Source organism: Budorcas taxicolor, chromosome 4 (assembly GCF_023091745.1).
Source record: "Budorcas taxicolor isolate Tak-1 chromosome 4, Takin1.1, whole genome shotgun sequence".
NCBI classification, from domain to species: Eukaryota; Metazoa; Chordata; class Mammalia; order Artiodactyla; family Bovidae; genus Budorcas; species Budorcas taxicolor.
In genome coordinates this window covers 102,775,368-102,795,628 of record NC_068913.1, presented here as the reverse complement: position 1 = coordinate 102,795,628, position 20,261 = coordinate 102,775,368, and the positions used below count along the sequence as shown (strand labels likewise).

Sequence of the window (20,261 nt, the reverse complement as noted above, 5' to 3'; positions counted from 1 at the left end):
TCCTCCTTCCTCTTCTTCCTCTCCTCCTCCTTTCCTAATCCTTCTCCTTTTCTTCCTGTAACCAGGCAGCCTGAGATATATATATATATATATATATATATAAAATCATATAACAATAACAATAACTATGAAATATCAAGAACTTATTAAGAGCCACATACTATGCTAAATGCCTATTTTATATCTCTCCTATTATGTGCTCTAGGCTTATTTCCTCATCAGTAAAATGGAAATGATAATACCTACTCAGAAAATTCTTTTAAAATTAAATGAATTGAGGGATTTCCCTGGTGGCCCAGTGGTTAAGAATCTGCTTTGCAATACAAAGGATATAGATTCGATCCCTGGTCAAGGAACGAAGATCGACATGCCACAGAGCAACTAAGCCTGTGCACTGCCACTAAGATACAAAACAGTCAAAGAGATAAGTTAGTTTTAAAATAAACAAATGAATTGATACATGAAAAATTAAGGCTGTCTGTGGGACTTAGTGGATACTCATTAAATATTATATTACTGGACTCATCATCATTTCACAATGACCCTGCAAATTTGGTACTATTGCTGTCTTAAATTCATGTAAGCAAAATGAGGTTTAGAGAGTTTTTGCAACTTGGCCACTATTGCACAGAAAGTAAAGGGGAAAAAAATTGAGATTTAGTCCCAGCTTTTCTGAGGCTAGAGCCCATGCATGTTTTAACCACCATACTGAACCACCAACATATTAATATTTCTCAATTATTTTAAAACTTCAGAAATATTTCTTTAGAGTTTTCTATGTGGCAGGTTAAGAAACAGCAGTGCACAAGTGAAAACACAGAAACCTTTGCCCTCGTGAAGCTTAATAGTTTACTTTAGAGGTTTACTGGTACACAGAAGGTAAATAGTTAAAATAAGAATTTCCCCAGGAAGCAGACACACATGGACTCAAATGGCATGTGCAAATGTGTACACATACTTGTACAGTGTTAACAGGCATGTGCACTTGAGGTAAAACCCTCATGCCTGTTCACCCTGTTCACTAATTTGACCGTGGCTGCTATTTCTGGGTATCTCCCACTCTACCTGTATCTGTCAGGGCTACATACTGTCTCTGGGGAGCCAGGAAAAGATAGAAGTGGTGGCTGGAACAGATAGATGGCTGTGTTTAGGAACCAGAGCTAGTAATCCCAGAGCTGTCGTGTCGTGAAGGGACAGCCGACTGGCACAAAGGACGGCCTGATGTAACCCGGAGAGTCCCAGAAGGGCGTGGGGAAGGCCGGGTGTGATGTCACGGCTGTCAGCTGTGGTTCTGCTGGACTGCAGGTGTTCTCCCCTCGACGAGGTCTGGTTTGTAGTGTCCAGTCTGATGAAGTCTGAGCCTATTCCTGAGCTCTCCCTGGCTTTGTCCTCCCAGTCACTCTCTATTGGCTCTGGTTCCAAAGATAAAGTAACCTGCAAATCCACAAGAACTTGAATCAGTTCCTTTCTTATTTCTTTTTTGTTGCCCCCTCTGGAAATTAACTAGCAACAGGGATAGATGGCCTACGTTTCTATAAGACATCAGTCACCATTACTTTTTTTTTCACGTGGGCCATTTGTTATAAAGTCTTCATTGAATTTGTTACAATATGACTTCTGGTGGTTTTTTTTTTTTTTTTTAATGTTTTGTTTTCTTGGGCTACAAGGCATATAGGATCTTAGCTCTCCAACCAGGAACTGAGCCTGCACCCTTGCATTTGAAAGTGAAGTTTTAACCACTGGACCACCAGGAAAGTCCCCTGCCATTACTTCTTATCTGTGTCATATTAAAAATTACTTAATATCAAAATTCAGTTTTCTCATCTATAAAGAGGGCAGCAGTGTCCAAAGAGAGCCTGACTGTTGAAAAAATTAAGTGAACTAAAAAATGTGCCAAGTGGCTTCAGTCATGCCTGATTCTTTGCAACCCCATGGACTGTAGCCCGCAAGGCTCCACTGTCCTTGGGAATCTCCAGGCAGGAATACTGGAGTGGGTTGCCATTTCCTTCTCCACGGGATCTTCCCAACCCAGGGATTGAATCTGTGTCACCTAGGAAGCCCAAGTAAACGTGAAATGCTTATAAATACCCCATAAAGATTCATTGTTCTCCTCTCGTTTGGAGACAAAACTCATCCTGAAAAAGGGCAGAAGAAGTCCCATGCCTGACTTTGAGTGTCTGGTGTCCTTTCTCCCAGAATGACAGACTGGTGGAATCCTGCTCTCCGGAAACGCATGCTGAGTGACAGTGGGCTGGGGATGATAAGCCCGCATTATGAAGACTCAGATCTGAAAGATTTTAGCCACTCCCGAGCGCTACAGTAAGAGCATTCGATCTCTTGTCCTTGCGTCACTGGGCTTGTTGGGCGGGAGGGGATTCCGCGGGGCACTCACCGAAGGGAAGGGTTCTCTTCTCAGCGGTGCTCTAGCTATCTCCTGCTTGTATCACCCTGGTTTGACATTTTCTTCACCACGCACCCTTTTACCCACGTCAAGCTCTGATGGAGCCTCACTTTCCATTTCTCGTGCTGCTGAGCCTCAGTGAGACCTTGCACGTGGACCTGTCAGTACTTTGAACCTCAGCAGTGTTCCCTTCCCCAGAAGTGATCCCAGGGTTTACCAGATGCTATATCGCAAGGACATGCCTGAGTGTGACATGAATAGTCTGGAAATGATGTAAAGCATTTTATTTGTGTGAACGTTGGGGTGGACTGTTCGCAGTCAGCTTCGTGAACTCCAGTTCTGAGCCTCTGGCTGTGCTGTGTGATGTGGCCGGGCAGTTTCGGGGACTCGCCTGCTGCGTGTGCTGTGTTTTAGTCTCTCTGGGTAATTGATGAAGTGTTTGTTTATAGGCCAGAAGAGTGGGTGTGTTTTCGTCTGAGGGACGGGAATTGGGTTTTGCAACAGTGTTGGTACCCTCATGCCCTGTGAATCCTCCCTCCTGTCACCCCCTCTGTGCAGGACAGGCTCAGGGTGCACCTTGTGGTCATTTGCACCCATTTGTTTATGCTAAGATCATGGCATCCAGTCCCATCACTTCATGGCAAATAGATGGGGAAACAGTGGAAACAGTGACAGACTTTATTATTTGGGGCTCCAAAATCACTGCAGATGGTGACTGCAGCCATGAAATTAAAAGACACTTACTCCTTGGAAGAAAAGCTATGACCCACCTAAACAGCATATTAAAAAGCATAGATATTACTTTGCCAGCGAAGGTCCATCTAGTCAAAGCTATGGTTTTTCCAGTGGTCACGTATGGATGTGAGAGTTGGACTATAAAGAAAGCTGAGCACCAAAGAATTGATTCTTTTGAACTGTGGTGTTGGAGAAGACTTGGAAAGACTGATGCTGAGGCTGAAACTCCAGTACTTTGGCCACCTAATACAGAGAACTGACTCATTTGAAAAGACCCTTTTGCTGGGAAAGATTGAAGGCAGGAGGAGAAGGGGACGACAGAGGATGAGATGGTTGGATGGCGTCACCGACTCAATGGACATGAGTTTGAGTAAACTCCGGGAGTTGGTGATGGACAGGGAGGCCCGGCATCCTGCAGTCTATGGGGTTGCAAAGAGTTGGACACGACTGAGCAACTGAACTGAACTGATTTGACTCCAGGCCACACACTTTGTTGCAGGGAGGGGAACTCCTTTCAGCGACCAAGAGTTGGCTCTTGTCTAACACTTGGAAATGATTTTTCCAAAGACTCATACGTATTGACAAAGCAAGAAACTCTATTGGGAAGGGGTGCCCAGGCAGAGAGCAGCAGGGTAAGGGAACCCAGGAGGACTGCTCTGCCACGTGGCTCTCAGCCTCAGGTTTTATGGTGATGGGACTAGTTTTGGGGTTGCCTCTGGCCAATCATTCTGATTCAGAGCCCTTCCTGGCGGCTTGCGCATCGTTCAGCCAAGGTGGATTCCAGCAAGAAGGATTCTAGGATGTTGGTAGGACACATGGTCTGGTGTCTTCTCTCTCCTTTTGACCTTTCAGATCGTGGTGGCTTGTTAATTCCATGTTCCTTACCAGTACCTCCTGTTGTAAGATTATTCAGGCAAATAGTGACTGTGGTACCCTGGTGAGGGTGGGTGGTTTTGGTCAGTGGTTTCCCCTAACAACCCTATCTCGGATATTATACAAAAGTTCATTGTAATTCAGGAGATCAGGCTAATTTCCAGTCCTATTCAAGGTCCTAATCGAATGGGGACAGTGGCATTGTAACTATGCAGTTTTACCTTTTTTTATAAAATAATAAGGTTATTGAGATGCTCAGAAGCCTAGGGTTAACTGAAGAGGCAGGACAATGCATTGTTTATAAGACCAGAAGCAATTTCAGTATGACAAAGGGGAGGAAAATGAGAAATCAGAAGCTAATTATTTTGGTGGTAAAGGTTCTACTCAGACACCCTAAGGGCAAAAGGTGACTTCATTTTAATTGCTTCTCTGTACTACCTCTTATTCTGTTGTGTGAAGAATGGAAAGGAAAAAGTGAATTTCTATGGATTTTCCTTTTTAATTAAACCATGTTGTTAGTTTCTGATAGCATTTTGATTGCTTACAATTCAGGCTGTTTTTTCATTTCTTTTGTATATGGAATTAAGGTTTGTGAACCAGACTGAGTCAGCCACCCACTGACAGCTAAAAAAGTGGCCATCTAGCTTCAGGCAGATTTATTTGAAAATTAGTTTAAATTAGTCACAGAATAGAAATTAAGCCTAGACAAACCAGATGTGTGTTTTGGTTATTCTTGTATACAGGCTATTTGCAAAAAGTGAAGCATGACCTCACTCTCGTTTCCTATACCCTCTTTTTCTGTGTATAGTATGTTAGTGTGTCCATACATATCGTGATATGTGAGATTATTTCTAAGACAGTAAATATTCTTTCCAAGAATCACAAGTAAATGTACCACTTTATGTAAGAGCCAAGTTCTTCAAATCAACTCTTTTTTATTTGGATTTATTATCCTTTTAGTAATTCCTTTTCATTATTTTATTGATCTTCAGTTGGCAGCTACTAGTTTTCCTGAATATTTATGCAACTTAATTCTTAAATGGGCTTCCCAGGTGGCACTAGTGGTACAGAACCTGCCTGCCAATGCAGGAGACATGAGACGTGGTTCGATCCCAGGGTTGGGAGGAGTGGCTGGAGATGGAAATGGCAGCTCACTCCAGTATTCTTGCCCATGGACAGAGGAGCCTGGAGGGCTACAGTCCATAGGTCGCAAAGTTGGACGCAAACAAAGCAATGTAGCACACACACTGAGGTCTTAAGTGTACTAGAGCAGCTGACTCTTTTACATTTTTTTTTTTTTCCTTCTCTCAAGTGAATTAGAAAACAAAACAGCTTTGGAACCTGTAGCTTCCAGTCTTTCCAGCTGAATCTCCAGATACTGTGTAACAGAGACAAGTTGTCTTCACTGGACTCTATTTGAATCTCTGACTCACAGAAAGTATGACAAAATAAAATGGTTGCTTTAAATCGTTTGAGTACTTTTGAGAGAGAGAGAGAGAGTGAAGTAACTCAGTCGTGTCCGACTCTTTGCAACCCCATAGACTATAGCCTACCAGGCTCTTCCATCCATGGAATTTTCCAAGCAAGAGTACTGGAGTGGGTTGCCATTTCCTTCTCCATGGGATCTTCCCCACCCAGCGATGGAACCTGGGTCTCCCACATTGCAGGCAGATGCTTTACTGTCTGAGCCACCAGGGAAGTACTTTACCTTACTCAAGTTGTCTGTTAATTTGGAAAACGTGTACATGTGTTTATTAATTTCTTAGGAAGAACATCTCTTTATTTACTTCAGAGATCATCTTTGATACAAATGAGTATAATTGTAGTTATTCCATAACAATATATATATTTTATGTACATATGTATCATAAGGTCAGTAATAGCTAGTATTGATACTTCCTGTGTGCTTTGTTAAATTATCCTTAACTGTTTCAACACCTTTTAAATTTCACATTGCTTAACAGATGAGTAAACTGGAAGCTCAGAGAGTTTAAAACATTCATCTTAAGTCACTCGAGATAACAAATGTGGAGATTGCTGTTTGAATCAGGTCTTCTTGACTTCTGACTTCATGCTTTTCCTCCATACCACATTGTCTTCCTGAAGGGCCAGTGCAAAGGCAGGGTGCCCACAGCCCCAAGGCCCAAAAAGGATTTACTTTGGTATCTATCTTTTTTAGCATTTGTAAAGTGAAAAATTCTACAATCTAGGAAGGCTATGTATGCTCATTAAATATGCACAGCTGCAAATTTACCCACAAGTAAATATATTTGAGAATTAATTTTAAAGCATTTTTTCCTTTAAAAAACAGATTGAAACAAAAATTAGAGATAGGCTTTTATTTTATTAAATATATATTAATATGTTCCAGTCTAAATAGATACAAACATTATATGAAAAATCCTAATGTGCCAACAATGCTGAAATGTTATTGTTTTATGTTATTACTTGCAGAAGTCTTTCTATCCATAACATAGTACCATATCATAAAAATATATATTGTTTTACGGGTTTTTTTGGTTTTGTGTTATCTTTTTATCATTACCTGTAATGAACGTGCATACACCTTTAGAGCTTGCCACTTCATACAACATTGAATTTTTAAAAGTTACTTATATTGATGTTACCGAATGCAAGTTTGTGAGCCCAATGCACAGTGAGGCCAAAAAATCCTGAAACATCAGTTTGGAGCAGAGATAAGTTTATTGCAGGGCCAAGCAAGGAGAATGGGTAGCTCATGCCCCCCAGACTCCAAGCTCCCAGAGCAGTTTTATCAGAGCATTTTTAAAGGCAAGGTGGGTGGTGGGTGGTCCACCAGGTATGTGATCAGCTCATACACAGTTCTCTGCTTAATGATGATTGATTCTTAGGCACCAGAAAGTCTAAGAGCTACACCCTCATGATCATCAAGTAGTTAATTTCATCCATTTGGTGGTGGTTTTAGCATCTGAAAATCTCTGGAAATATTTCAGATACTGTTATCTAGTTACTTCAGAGGAGCTACAGCAGAGGATATGGGGGAGGGGGACCTGTCCTGGGAAGGCCTCATAGGGTTCTGCTTAGTATGTGATATATGTAGATTTTAAGTCATTTTATTTGGTATAGAATATTGTGTTATACAAATATGCCATAGTTTATTCCTCCATTTAAATGTTGATTTCTAATATCTTGTTATTTAAAAATACAGTGAACATTCTGCAGTGTGGGTCTGTTGCAGGGTAGACACGCAGATTCAGCTTTGCTCAATATTGCACAATTTACTTTCTCTTTGGGAACATTTAAAAAGCAGTATGTGAAGGAGCCTGAAAAATTAGCATAATATTGTAGGCACAATTGACATCTGTTGCTTTTAGCTTTAAAGTCCCAGTCATCTTGGAGATAGTAAAAGTTCACTTTTAACATCTTGTTCACTGTGTTAAATAACCCACTCTGTAAAGAAATGAAAAGGGAAATTTTAAATTCTTGGAACCGGAAATACTGTTTGTCAGAATTTGCAGTAAATGGTAGAAGTAGTATTCACAGCATGATTTATGACTTTAAATCATTTATCAAGAGAAAAATGATTGCATACAAATAAAGCATTCAATTTGATAAACTGGAGAAAGAGTCCCAGAGTAGAGGACAAAGAAACAAGAGGGAAGAGAAATAATAGAGATAGAAATCAGTGACAAGGAGAACAAAACAGACAAATGATTAACCAATAATAAAAATTCTAAAAATTGGTTCTTTCAAAACAGACAGAATTCTAAGAAGATTAAAATATAAGAGGCAAACAAAAATGCAACTCCAGTGCTTCCCCAACTCATTCTTCCTCCTGCTCGGGTGACTCTTTCCCCTCTAAACTCTAATTGACCCAGCCAACCTCTTCTCCGCCCAGGGAGAGGAGCAAGGCTCCATCTCAGAGTTTTAACTTTCACTTCTAAGATGCATCAAGCTCTCTCCCTCTTCAGGGAGTGCAAACAGAATGAACACATAGAATGAATTAGATTTCTGTTCTTACTGGAACTGATTACATTTATATTAAAATTCCATTGTAGATACATTGCAATTTTTAAAGAAAGATTTATAGAGTCATCTGTTGATGTCTGCAGGGAATTGGTTTTAGGACCAAAATCAAATGGATCCTTGAGTCTCATAGTCAGCTCTCTGTATTTGCAGATCAGCATCTCAGATTCAACCAACTATGGATTGTGAACAGAGTATATGGTCTGTGATTGGTTGACTCAGGATTTGGAAATCATAGATAGACAGACATAGGTATGTCTGTCTGGAATAGCTTCATCCCCCTCTTGTTTTCAGCTATTTCCTTTACCCATTTTTTTTTTAATTTGAAACTTTCAGTTCAGTTCAGTCGCTCAGTCACGTCCAGCTCTTTGCGACCCCATGAATCGCAGCACACCAGGCCTCCCTGTCCATCACCAACTCCCGGAGTTCACTCAAACTCACATCCATCGAGTCGGTGATGCCATCCAGCCATCTCATCCTCTGTCGTCCCCTTCTCCTCTTGCCCCCAATCCCTCCCAGCATCAGGATCTTTTCCAGTGAGTCAGCTCTTCACATGAGGTGGCCAAAGTACTGGAGTTTCAGCTTTAGCATCATGCCTTCCAAAGAACACCCAGGACAGATCTCCTTTAGAATGGACTGGTTGGATCTCCTTGCAGTCCAAGGGACTCTCAAGAGTCTTCTCCAACAGCACAGTTCAAAAGCATCTTTAGGTAATAATATATGTAGATACTCCGTGTGTGTGTGTGTGTGTGTGTGTGTGTGTGTGTGTGTGTGTGTGTGTTTTGTCTGCTTACACAGGTCCTCTAAAGGAGACAACAATTCCAAAGAAGGCTATACAACACATAGAAGATCTTGAAATCCTATGAACACAGTAAAAAAACACAAATTGATGATAGATAATTGACTCACATTGTTACTGCTATGACCTTAATGAATTTGTATTTAAAGATGTTTGAAAATGTTTTTCTCTTTGAAAAATGTTTTCAGTGTCTTAAGAAGGTGCTAGTAAAATAGCATGTTTCTGGAAACACATTTGCTGTCATTAATTGAACCACAACAATTCATAACAAGAATATATTTTGACAGAAGATTTGTAAGGAAGTAATTAAAATTTTAGCAGACAGAATCTGTTTGATTCCTAAGGAAGACTTTTCCTGACTTTAGGATCTACGAGATTAAAGAAAAAATAGGCACTGAGTGGAAAGTCTTATATGACCTTTTCAAGTTATCTTTGAGAAAGGACAGACTTACTGCTGAATTGAATAGGTTAAGGGAAAACAGGTAAAGGGGCCAGAAGATATTATTTAGTTTATGAATAAAAGTAGTATTTTCTAGGTCTTTTATTTTTTGGTTTATGCAAAACTCCCCAAAATTGACTGAAGGAGATATACTTTTTCTTAGTGTCCTCAAGTCCTGAGCTTGGAAGAGCTAAGGTGAAGGTCACACAGGTAAAAATAAAAGACACTGAGAGACAGTGTAGGGAACCACCCAAAGGCAGACATTCAGTCTAGACATCCACGTGCCCAGGTGTCTGTGACCGAGGCAGGAATGCTGGATCTTTATGATCAGTAGAGCATTTCTGTCTCTATCAAGAGACAGTGTTATCAAAAGTTGAATGATAAGGCATCTGGTCTGATTTATGATTTGGGTTTTTGGCATTGGAATTTAAATGGATTCCATTGGATTGATTGGAATCTAAAAACATGGGTTGAGACATTCATAGTCATTTATTTTTTGGGAAAATACATATTCAGCACCTTCTAGGTAGGAGCTATATATATGTGTCTGTGTGTGTATATGTGTGTGTGTGTTTGTATATATATATACACACACACTTAGGCATTGATGATGTAGAACTAAATGATAAATTATCACTTTTAAAGAACTTATATTCTAGGGGAAAATATATTTATATATTTAGAGGAAATACTCAACAAACCAATTATCATAGTTCCCTATGACAAGTGTTATAATGGATATATGCATAGAGTGTTCTGGAAATAAGAGGAAAAAGAATTTGCTTCTCCCTCTAGATTTCACTTTTCTATTTTTATGTCAAAAGGATGAATATTCAAAGATTTAATGAAAATGTAAGCCTCTAAGGAAAAAGGAGGCTTTTTAAAGGGCTCTCTGCTTATTTTCTTCATCTTTTGCCTGTGATCAGGTAAGTATCTGCTTTTCATCATTCAGTTCAATCGCTCAGTCATGTCCAACTCTTTATGACCCCATGAATTGCAGCAGCCAGGGCTCCCTGTCCATCACCAACTCCCAGAGTTCACCCAAACTCATGTGCATCGAGTCAATGATGCCATCCAGCCATCTCATCCCCTGTCGTCCCCTTCTCCTCTTGCCCCCAATCCCTCCCAACATCAGAGTCTTTTCCAATGAGTCAACTCCTCGCATGAGGTGGCCAAAGTATTGGAGTTTTAGTCTCAGCATCAGTCCTTCCAATGAACACCCAGGACTGGTCTCCTTTAGGATGGACTGGTTGGATCTCCTTGCAGTCCAAGGGACTCTCAAGAGTCTTCTCCAACACCACAGTTCAAAAGCATCAATTCTTCGGCGCTCAGCCTTCTTCACAGTCCAACTCTCACATCCATACGTGACCACTGGAAAAACCCTAACCTTAACTAGATGGACCTTTGTTGGCAAAATAATGTCTCTGCTTTTGAATATGCTATCTAGGTTGGTCATAACTTTCCTTCCAAGGAATAAGCGTCTTTTAATTTCATGGCTGCAATCACCATCTGCAGTGATTTTGGAGCCCCCCAAAATAAAATCTGACACTGTTTCCAGTTTCTCCATCTATTTCCCATGAAGTGATGGAACCAGATGCCATGATCTTAGTTTTCTGAATGTTGAGCTTTAAGCCAACTTTTTCACTCTCCTCTTTCACTTTCATCATTATATCACCAGAAAAGTGAGAGTGTTAGTCTGTCAGTCCTGTCAGACTCTTTGTGACCCCATGTACTATAGCCCACCAGGCTCCTATGTCCATGAGATTCTCCAGGCAAGAATACTGAAGTGGGTTGCCATTTCCTTCTCCAGGGGATCTTCCTGACCCAGGGATTGAACCCAGGTCTCCTGCATTACAGGCAAATGTTTTTTTTTACCATCTGAGCCACCAGAGAAGCCCTCATCACCAGAAATGCCTGTCAAATAATTGAACATTGCATGACAGTTTCACATCACTCTACCTAAAGTGTCCTTAAGGAAGTTTGTACAACTGGCAAATTATTTAGGGATAGCCTAAACACTTAATAATACTTTAAAAAATTGGTCTTTTTAGTGTAGTCTAGAATTCTGAACCACCGTATCAAGAAGATAGACCCCAAACTTCACCTTTTTCCAAAACTCAGAAGTTCTGGTCTGAGCATAGGAGTAATAGTTGCATGCCTGTCTTGTCTTCAGCTATTTACTTTACCCAATTTTTTCTTGGAACATTCGGTGATGGCCTGATTCTACCAAAAAAGATAATTGTGCTTGCTGTCAAAGCTCCAGATTCTCAACAGGAAGACAGACTATTGGGCAGCGATTTTGGTTGTGGAAATATCCTTCAAGCATCAAAATCAGATAAGAGGGAGAAAATTAATCCTCTTAGTGGGAGGCAGGTTTTGCTGGAATCTATCTCAGAGATGAGATCAGTGCTGTCAGGATAGAGACAGTCTCTTGTGTCTGCTTCACGAAGATAGTTGGGTCCCATCCCTACTTACCTTTGATGACTCTAAATTTTGCTCTCCCTGGCTAATCACTCAAGCTGGAAAAAGTGCAGTTTAGCTGACATGTATCTTCCTTTCTTCTTCTTTTTCTCCTAACTTACCTCCGGTCATTATCCTCTCTTGCCAAGCACATAATAATACTCTATCCTTTTATGTGTGCAAAATAATTAATAAAAAATTTTGCTCTGTTCTTTCTCTAATTGCTCCTCAATTGGATCCAGGAAATTAACATACTATAGTAATAAAGATGCACTGAATCTCTGACTCAGAGAGCTGTTGCTATTTTACAAGCTAGACAGTAAAAGGTGACTGGCAGTGGTAGGTGCTGTTAACGAGCACAGCAGTAGGGTGGAGCCGGGAGAAAGAATTGTTTCTAGAAGCCTATGCATGTCTCCCATGCCATGGTCATGTGCACTGTGTCTCAGTCACATCCGACTCTTTGTGACACTATGGACTGCAGCCCACCAGGCTCCTCTGCCCAAGGAATTCCAGGCAAGAACACTGGAGTGTGGTGCCATTTCCTCTTCCATGGGACCTTCCCTATCTGGGGATTGAACCCACGTCTCTTGTGTCTCCTGCATTAGCAGGTGGATTCTTTACCACTAGAGCCACCTGGGAAGCCCATGTCATATGTCTCAGTTATGTTGGTAGTGAAGTTTAGTTCTTGAAGAGGTTGTGATTATTCTTCGGACAGAAGGGAGAAACCTGGCTTGTGGGGCACCATAAACTATCAACATGTTATGGGTGGAAGAGAATTCTTGGATTTCCAACTAAAAGAGATAAGGCAAAGGCAGAGCATTGGGAAGTACAAGAGCAATTTGTGCAGGAAAGCACTTTCCTTGAGTTCGCTGAGAGGCAGAGATGAGTGGGAAGGGCATCTCAGGAAATTGTTGAGTCTTCTTTAAAATCAAATCAGGGGATTTCTCTTTCCTTGCAACAACACAGAGTGCCATAGCACACTAAGGAAAGCAAGTCAGATGACAAGAGCCTTTGGGGACAAAAGTCACTTAAGCACCATTCTAAAACTGGAAAACAACTCCCATCTCCTTCTGCACTGGAGGAGTTAGAGTGTTTTTATGGCAGTATAGGAATGGGGATTTGTTTGTTTTCAGTGGCGGTGCCAGAAGTGGAAGAAGGCACCATGATTTATCTATATCAATTTCTCCTTTTCTCCTACAGCTCCTTTCCTGTTTTGGGTTGCTTGTAATGTAAATGTTACATAGAAAGTGCCCTGGTTTTGGACACAGAGAGTGGGGAAGAGAGATTTTTTTTGGGTGGGGGGGGGGGGATTTTGTTTCTCATGCCAGTGTCTGGAATGTGAATTTCCTCTTCTGAGAACTGAGTGAGATGGGAGGAGATGTTGCCGGGAAAACTTCCAGAGTATATGACAGTTATCTTCAGGAGAAGCACCAAAGCCACTCCCAACTCTACCAATTTTTTTATTCCATTTTCTGATGCTGGATTCAGAAGTCCTTATGGCATTTCATAAAAATAATTAGCTGTGGATAAGCCTTGCTCAATCACCTTGGCCCCACAAGATAAATATTATCTATCCTGAATGTTGTGGTATGTGAGATAGGCTTTGTATAAGTTTCTTATTTTAATGGGCTTCCCAGGTGGCTCAGTGGGTAAAAAATCCACCTGCACTGCAGGAGATGTGAGTTCAGTCCCTGAGTCAGGAAGATTTCCTAGAAGTGGGCATGGCAATCCACTCCAGTATTCTTGCCTGGGAAATCCCATGGACACAGGAGCTTTGGTGGACTACAGTCTCTAGGGTCTCAAAGAGTCAGACATGACTGCAGCAATTGAGCACACTGGCTTGTGTTAATACTGAATGTAGCACTCAGATGATTTGCCCTCAGAATTGAGAGCTTCATGTTTCAATTTATGCTTAAAAAGAAACAAGTCCACATTCAGAAAACTCCAGATGGATCGGGTCTCAACAGGAGTTGTTGGCCAGGGTTCCCAGAGTCGTTAGGCTAAAGCCGGCAACACTTTCTAAAAGATATTCCTTGCTAAAGCTCTAGACAGCTCTCCGCAGGTATATTTCCCTTGATCAAATTTTAGAATAGCATGCCTTTTCTATCCCTTTAATCTCTTTTTAGAAACTAGGCAGGAAACTATATTGCAAAGCCTGGCTTATAATATGAACCGTCACATCTCTTTTTCTGCGTGATTGTACAATGTCTGATGCACAGGTTTCTTTTGTTATTTTTCCATTATCTTCAAAATGTTCAAGTATTTCCTTGGAGTGTTCAAATTTTACATAATAAAAAGTGTGATGGTCCAGTTTTCATGTTTGAGGAACTTGGACTGTATTAGACTCTTCCACATCATTTTTTTTTAATGTTTTTTTCTTGTATCCACTTCCCACTTTTGCCCCTTCGCCCTTGCATTTCCAACACCTTCCCTTCCCTTCGTTGCAGTTCTTAGTGATTAACGGTAGGTGGCAGTACAGTTTCAAGCTCAAAGAGCGCTTAAGGGCTTCCTGACTCTGCAGACTAATTAAGGAGGGTGCATAGGAGAAACTGAATTATACAAGCAAATGGTAAAACAGGGGTGTTTTCAAAACACCAAATATAACTAAACACAGGAACTTATTTAAAAACACAGGATATTTCAAGTACAGCTCACGTGGGGACCATCGGGTATATATTTGAATAGGAGGAAACTATGAGCATGAACAGAATTAGAAGAAATTTACATCAAAGGAGAAGAACTCACCAAACAGCCTTATTATTTGAGTCCTGGGACTTATTTCCCCACCTCCACACAAATGCCCATCTCTCTCCTTCCTCTTTCCTCACCCTCCCCTCTGTTGGTGGTGAATGTTACCTTTGAGGCTGTTTGGCAGTCCCTGAATGGGTTTGTGACCACTTGAATAGAGAATGTGTTTGTCTTTCTCCCATTTCAATGCCACTCTGTGTGGCTGCTGTAACTTTCATCTCTCTCACTCTCATTCTCGCCTGCTCCCTTACTGTATGTGCTTTGTTCATTGTCTTAATAGCAATTTTCATAATTAGCAGGGAGGAAAAGAAAACAAAGAGAAGCCTGTATAATGGATGGAGATTCTCAGTGCTAAGGGATTTCTGGTTCTGTTTTACCGTGTTGGAGATGCTTGGGGGCTGGAGTGATGGTGGTGAAGATGTCACCTATATCCATGATCTCACTGTTGCTCCCTCAAGCCCTCAAGATGATGTCATGGGCTGCGCATAGCAATCCTTAGGCAATGCACATCCTCAAGGGAAGCTCAAGGGAGAATGCTGTTGCCCAGAGATGATTACCTACAGTCATGCTTTGAGACCATATTAAATCATCCCTTGGCCGGCTTGATTTAAATTGAGTGTTCTTCGTTCATCCACAGTTGCAGGAAATAAATTCAATTTGTGTAGCCTCATGACTTTAACATAAAACAGGAGAAAAATAAAGATGGTGTTTCTGCAGCAGTGGTGTGTGGACCCTTGAAATGAGCCTGGACTGGATGTCCACCTGGGAAACCAGTTTCCACTCAGGCCATTTCTCAAGAGTTTGTTAACAGACAGCTAGCAATAATGGCCCAGGCAGGAGACAAGAGTCCAGCCTGGGGAACTTTGCCCAGGCCTGCATGTTGTCTTTTATTAAAATTGGAATACAGTTGCTTTACAATGTTGTGTTAGTTTCTGCTGTATAGCAAATGAACCAGCCACAAATACACATATGTCTCCTCTTCCTTGCCTTTCCTTCCCATTTCAGTCACCACAGAGCACAGAGTAGAGTTCCTGTACTATACAGTCAGTTCTCACTAGTTACCTATTTTATACATAGTGGTGTATGTATGGCAATCCCAATCTATCCCGCCCACTCCTTCCCTCCTTGATGCCCATATGTTTGCTCTCTATGTCCATGTCTCTAGATATGCTTTGCAAATAAGTTCATCTGTACCATTTTTCTAGATTCCACATATATAAGTTCAGTTCAGTTCAGTTCAGTTCAGTCACTCAGTTGTGTCCGACTCATTGCAACCCCATGGACTGCAGCACGCCAGGCTTCCGTGTCCATCACCAACTCCCGGAGCTTGCTCACACTTATGTCTATCAAGTCGGTGATGCCATCCAACCATCTCATCCTCTGTCATCCCCTTCTCCTCCTGCCTTCAATCTTTCCCAGCAAAAGGGTCTTTTCAGATGAGTCAGTTCTTCACATCAGGTGGCCAAAGTATTGGAGTTTCAGCTTTAGCATCCGGCCTTCCAGTGGATATTCAGGACCAATTTCCTTTAGGATGGACTGGTTGGATCTCCTTGCAGTCCAAGGGACACTCAAGAGTCTTCTCCAACACCACAGTTCAAAAGTATCAGTTCTTCAGCGCTCAGCTTTCTTTATAGTCCAATCCTCACATCCATACAGTTCAGTTCAGTCACTCAGTCGTGTCTGACTCTTTGCAACCCCATGAATTGCAGCATGCCAGGCCTCCCTGTCCATCACCAACTCCAGGAGTTGACCCAAACTCATGTCCTCTGAGTCAGTGATGCCATCCAACCATTTCAACCTCTGTCGTCCCCTTCTCCTTCTGCCCTCAGTCTTTTGCAGCATCAGGGTCTTTTCAAATGAGTCAGCTCTTTGCATCAGGTGGCCAGAGTATTGAAGTTTCAGCTTCAGCACCAGTCCTTCCAATGAACACCCAGGGCTGATCTCCTTCAGAATGGACTGGTTGGATCTCCTTGCAGTTCAAGGGACTCTCAAGAGTCCTCTCCAACACCACAGTTCAAAAGCATCAATTCTTTGGCGCTCAGCTTTCTTCATAGTCCAACCCTCACATCCATACATGGCTACTGGAAACACCATAGCCTTGTCTAGACAGACCATTGTTGGCAAAGTAATATCTCTGCTTTTGAATATGCTATCTAGGTTGGGCATAACTTTCCTTCCAAGGAATAAGCGTCTTTTAATTTCATGGCTGCAGTCCCCATCTGCAGTGATTTTGGAGCCCAAAAAAATAAAGTCTGACACTGTTTCCACTGTTTCCCCATCTGTTTGCCATGAAGTAATGGGACCAGATGCCATGATCTTAGTTTTCTGAATGTGGAGCTTTAGCCCACTTTTTCGCTCTCTTCTTTCACTTTCATCAAGAGGCTTTTTAGTTCCTCTTCATTTTCTACCATAAGGGTAGTGTCATCTGCATATCTGAGGTTATCTGGCATTCTTGATTCCAGCTTGTGCTTCATCCAGCCCAGCGTTTCTCATGATGTACTCTGCATAGAAGTTAAATAAGCAGGGTGACAATATACAGCCTTGACGTACTCCTTTTCCTATTTGGAACCAGTCTGTTGTTCCATGTCCAGTTCTAACTGTTGCTTCCTGACCTGCATATAGGTTTCTCAGGAGGCAGGTCAGGTGGTCTGGAATTCCCATCTCTTTCAGAATTTTTCAGTTTGTGGTGATCCACACAGTCAAAGGCTTCGGCGTAGTTAATAAAGCAGAAATAGATGTTTTTCTGGAACTCTTGCTTTTTCATTTCATTTTTCATGTTGGCAATTTGATCTCTTGTTCCTCTGCCTTTTCTAAAACCAGCTTGAACATCTGGAAGTTCACAGTTCACGTATTGTTGAGGCCTGGCTTGGAGAATTTTGAGTATTACTTTACTAGCGTGTGAGATGAGTGCAATTGTGCGGTAGTTTGAGCATTCTTTGGCATTGCCTTTCTTTGGGATTGGAATGAAAACTGACCTTTTCCTGTCCTGTGGCCACTGCTGCGTTTTCCAGATTTGCTGGCAATACATGTACATTACCATATGTGAAATAGATAGCTGGCAGGCTCTGCTGCATTGCACAGGGAGCTCAGCTTAGTCATCCGTGATGAGCTGCAGGGGTCGGATGAGGGGTGGAAGGGAGTCTCAAGAGGCAAGGGATATATGTATATTTAAGCTGATTATTTCATTGTACTGCAGAAACCAACACACAATTTTAAAGCAATTATATGCCAACTAAAAACAAAAAAAGGCCCAGCTCAGACAGTTCTTGAGTTTTGAAGCCTTCTTTTACTCTTTTTGAAAGAGCATTGAAAGAGCATTGGTCTTCCTGTCTTCTGTGCTCTTTACTCATACATGTTTTGATGATTGCATTTTTTCATTATAATCATTTGGTTAGATATTTCCCTCCTGCACTAAATTATGTGTTCCATGAAATTGATGTCTTGTTTCTTTTTCAATCTACATCACTCTTAGGCCTGGTGCTTAAGAGGGTCTCAAGTAACAGTTATTATTCAGGTTCAAATAATTATAAATGGAAAGATTCAGATCTGAATAATCATTATTCAGGGTTAATAAAATAGGTGAAAGATTCTTAAATGCTGGACTTGAATTTCTGTTTTCACTGTCTTTGCTGGATTTGCATGGAATGTAAATAAACGTGTGAAATAATACCAAAACAAACAAAACAGGACAAAATCAAGTATAAAGATCCTGTTGTTGTTCAGTCAGTAAGTCGTATCTGACTCATGTGTGACCCTGTTGACCGTAGCCCACCAGGCTCCTCTGTCCGTGGGATTTCTCAGGCAAGAATACTAGAGTGGATTGCCATTTCCTTCTCCAGGGGATCTTCCCACCCCAGGAATCTAACCTGCATCTCCTGCATCGGCAGGCAGATTCTCTGCCCTGAGCCACCAGGAATGCCCATCATAAAAGAAAATAGTGGTGAGGAAAAAAGTGAGGAGGCAAACTCTAAATCCTGGAGGTTATTTGAGCGCTAGTAAAGCTATAGTCAGCATTAAGAGAGTAGATGCTTTTTGCAGGATAAAGTGTTTGTGGAGGAGATATGAGCAGGCTGGGACAAAACTGCATGTCTTTCAGATGCAACTGGAGGAAAAGCAGCGCGCTTTCTTGCCTTCCTGCATTGTCGGGTTAAGGAAGGTTATCTCTTCCCGGGATTCAACCTCTCTGTTTTAAAAGTAACTGTGTATACTGCTGATTTCATGGTATTTCTTCTCTCCTGAGCTAAGTTCCATAAAACTTTTTATGCCCATTTCCAGCAATAATGGATGATGTGCCTGTCTCAGTGGAATAATTTAGTGACTTGCTCCGGTGAAAGGTGAAATGCTGAGTGAGGATTGAAATACTCCATATGTCTTAAAATTCCACAAACCTAGGCGTGTGGGAGACATTCCACACAGAAACTCAACATGACTAATCCTTAGAAAACAGTCTGAAATCGATCGTTCTTCCCTGCTGCCCGGACATACCGCAGAAAGCATCCCCCTGGGGTTCTCATGGAGCCATCTGGAATTTTTCAGGTTTAATATTAGCGCTTTGCTGCTACAGAAAGGCAGCAAAAACCCTTCCTCCTGGGTCTTCCACCTGAGACATCTAGTGGTCCATCCATCGGCATGGATTTTCCTTTATTCCTATAACTCTTTGAGAAATTAATTGTGAACCATCCAAGACAGGCTTTTGCTTACTTCTCATCAGAAAACACCAGGAATGAAGATGTTTGCTTGTTACTAGCTCTTTTTTATGTCCTGGACAGCTTAAAAAATTCTCCAGTTTCTTTTTTCCTTTTTATTTTTTATTTTGTGCAGGAGTGGCGTTGAGTAATGGTATTGTGTTAGTTTCAGGAGTGCAGCAAAGTGCTTGATATACATACACATATGTCGGTTCTTTTTCAAATTCCTTTCCCATTTAGGTTGGAACAGAATATTGAGCAGAGTCCCTTGTGCTATACAGTAGGTCCTTGTTGCTTAAGTTTTAAATATAGCAGTGTGTACATGTCAGTCCTGTTGCTCCTTTGTTCAGGCCCCTCTGGTCCTTTATTGGATGGTGGGCATGTCTGGGGTGGAGCCTGGAGAGTGCCCACATTGTCACTAATTTGAAGCTTCATATCACTCCCTGGATCCTTCCTTCCTAGCTGACCTAGGAGCTGGCAGACTTGAAGGTAATTTGAAGCTGATGTGATTTTTGAGGAGTTCCAGAATGTGTCTGAGTCCAAACTCTAGTGTATGGTGCCGAAAGTAATGCAGTTTAATACATTTTAATCAGGGGTCCTCTTTGTTCTAAATAAGACATGGTCCTAGTGTCCAAGGAGCTCACAGCCTAGTGGGGCTTCCCTGGTGGCTCAGTGGTAAAGAATCTGCCTGCCAAGCAGGAGATGCAGATTCGATCCCTGGGTCGGGAAGAAAGGATCTCCTTCCTGGGAAAGGAAATTGCACCCCATTCCAGTATTCTTGCCTGGGAAATCTCATGGACAGAGGAGCCTGGTGGGCTGCAGTCATTGGGGTTGCAAAGAGCTGGACACGACTTAGCAACTAAACCCCCGCCGCTGCCACAGCCTAGTGAGAAGGCTGGTGTGTGAAAGTATGAAACAGGGGCACTTAGGGAGAGGACAGGTCAGCTCCACCTGGGGAGGCCCAGCGGCATTTCTCAGGCAGATGCCTCAGAGCTGATTTAGGGTGGTGTCAGGGTCCCTCCCTGGAGAAGGCACCCCACTCCAGTACTGTTGCCTAGAAAATCTCATGGACAGAGGAGCCTGATGGGCTGCAGTCCATGGGGTCACTACTAGTCG

General features: G+C 41.8%; 1 protein-coding gene across 1 annotated transcript in view; it reads left to right on the top strand.

Moving 5' to 3' along the window:
• The window catches only part of DGKI (diacylglycerol kinase iota), a 504,567-nt gene that overhangs the window by 415,501 nt on the left and 68,805 nt on the right, over positions 1-20,261 (top strand). Inside the window, exon 28 of the mRNA XM_052638497.1 lies at positions 2,197-2,319. Within this exon, the coding sequence (XP_052494457.1) occupies positions 2,197-2,319 (123 nt within the window). The remainder of the gene's footprint in view (positions 1-2,196; positions 2,320-20,261) is intronic.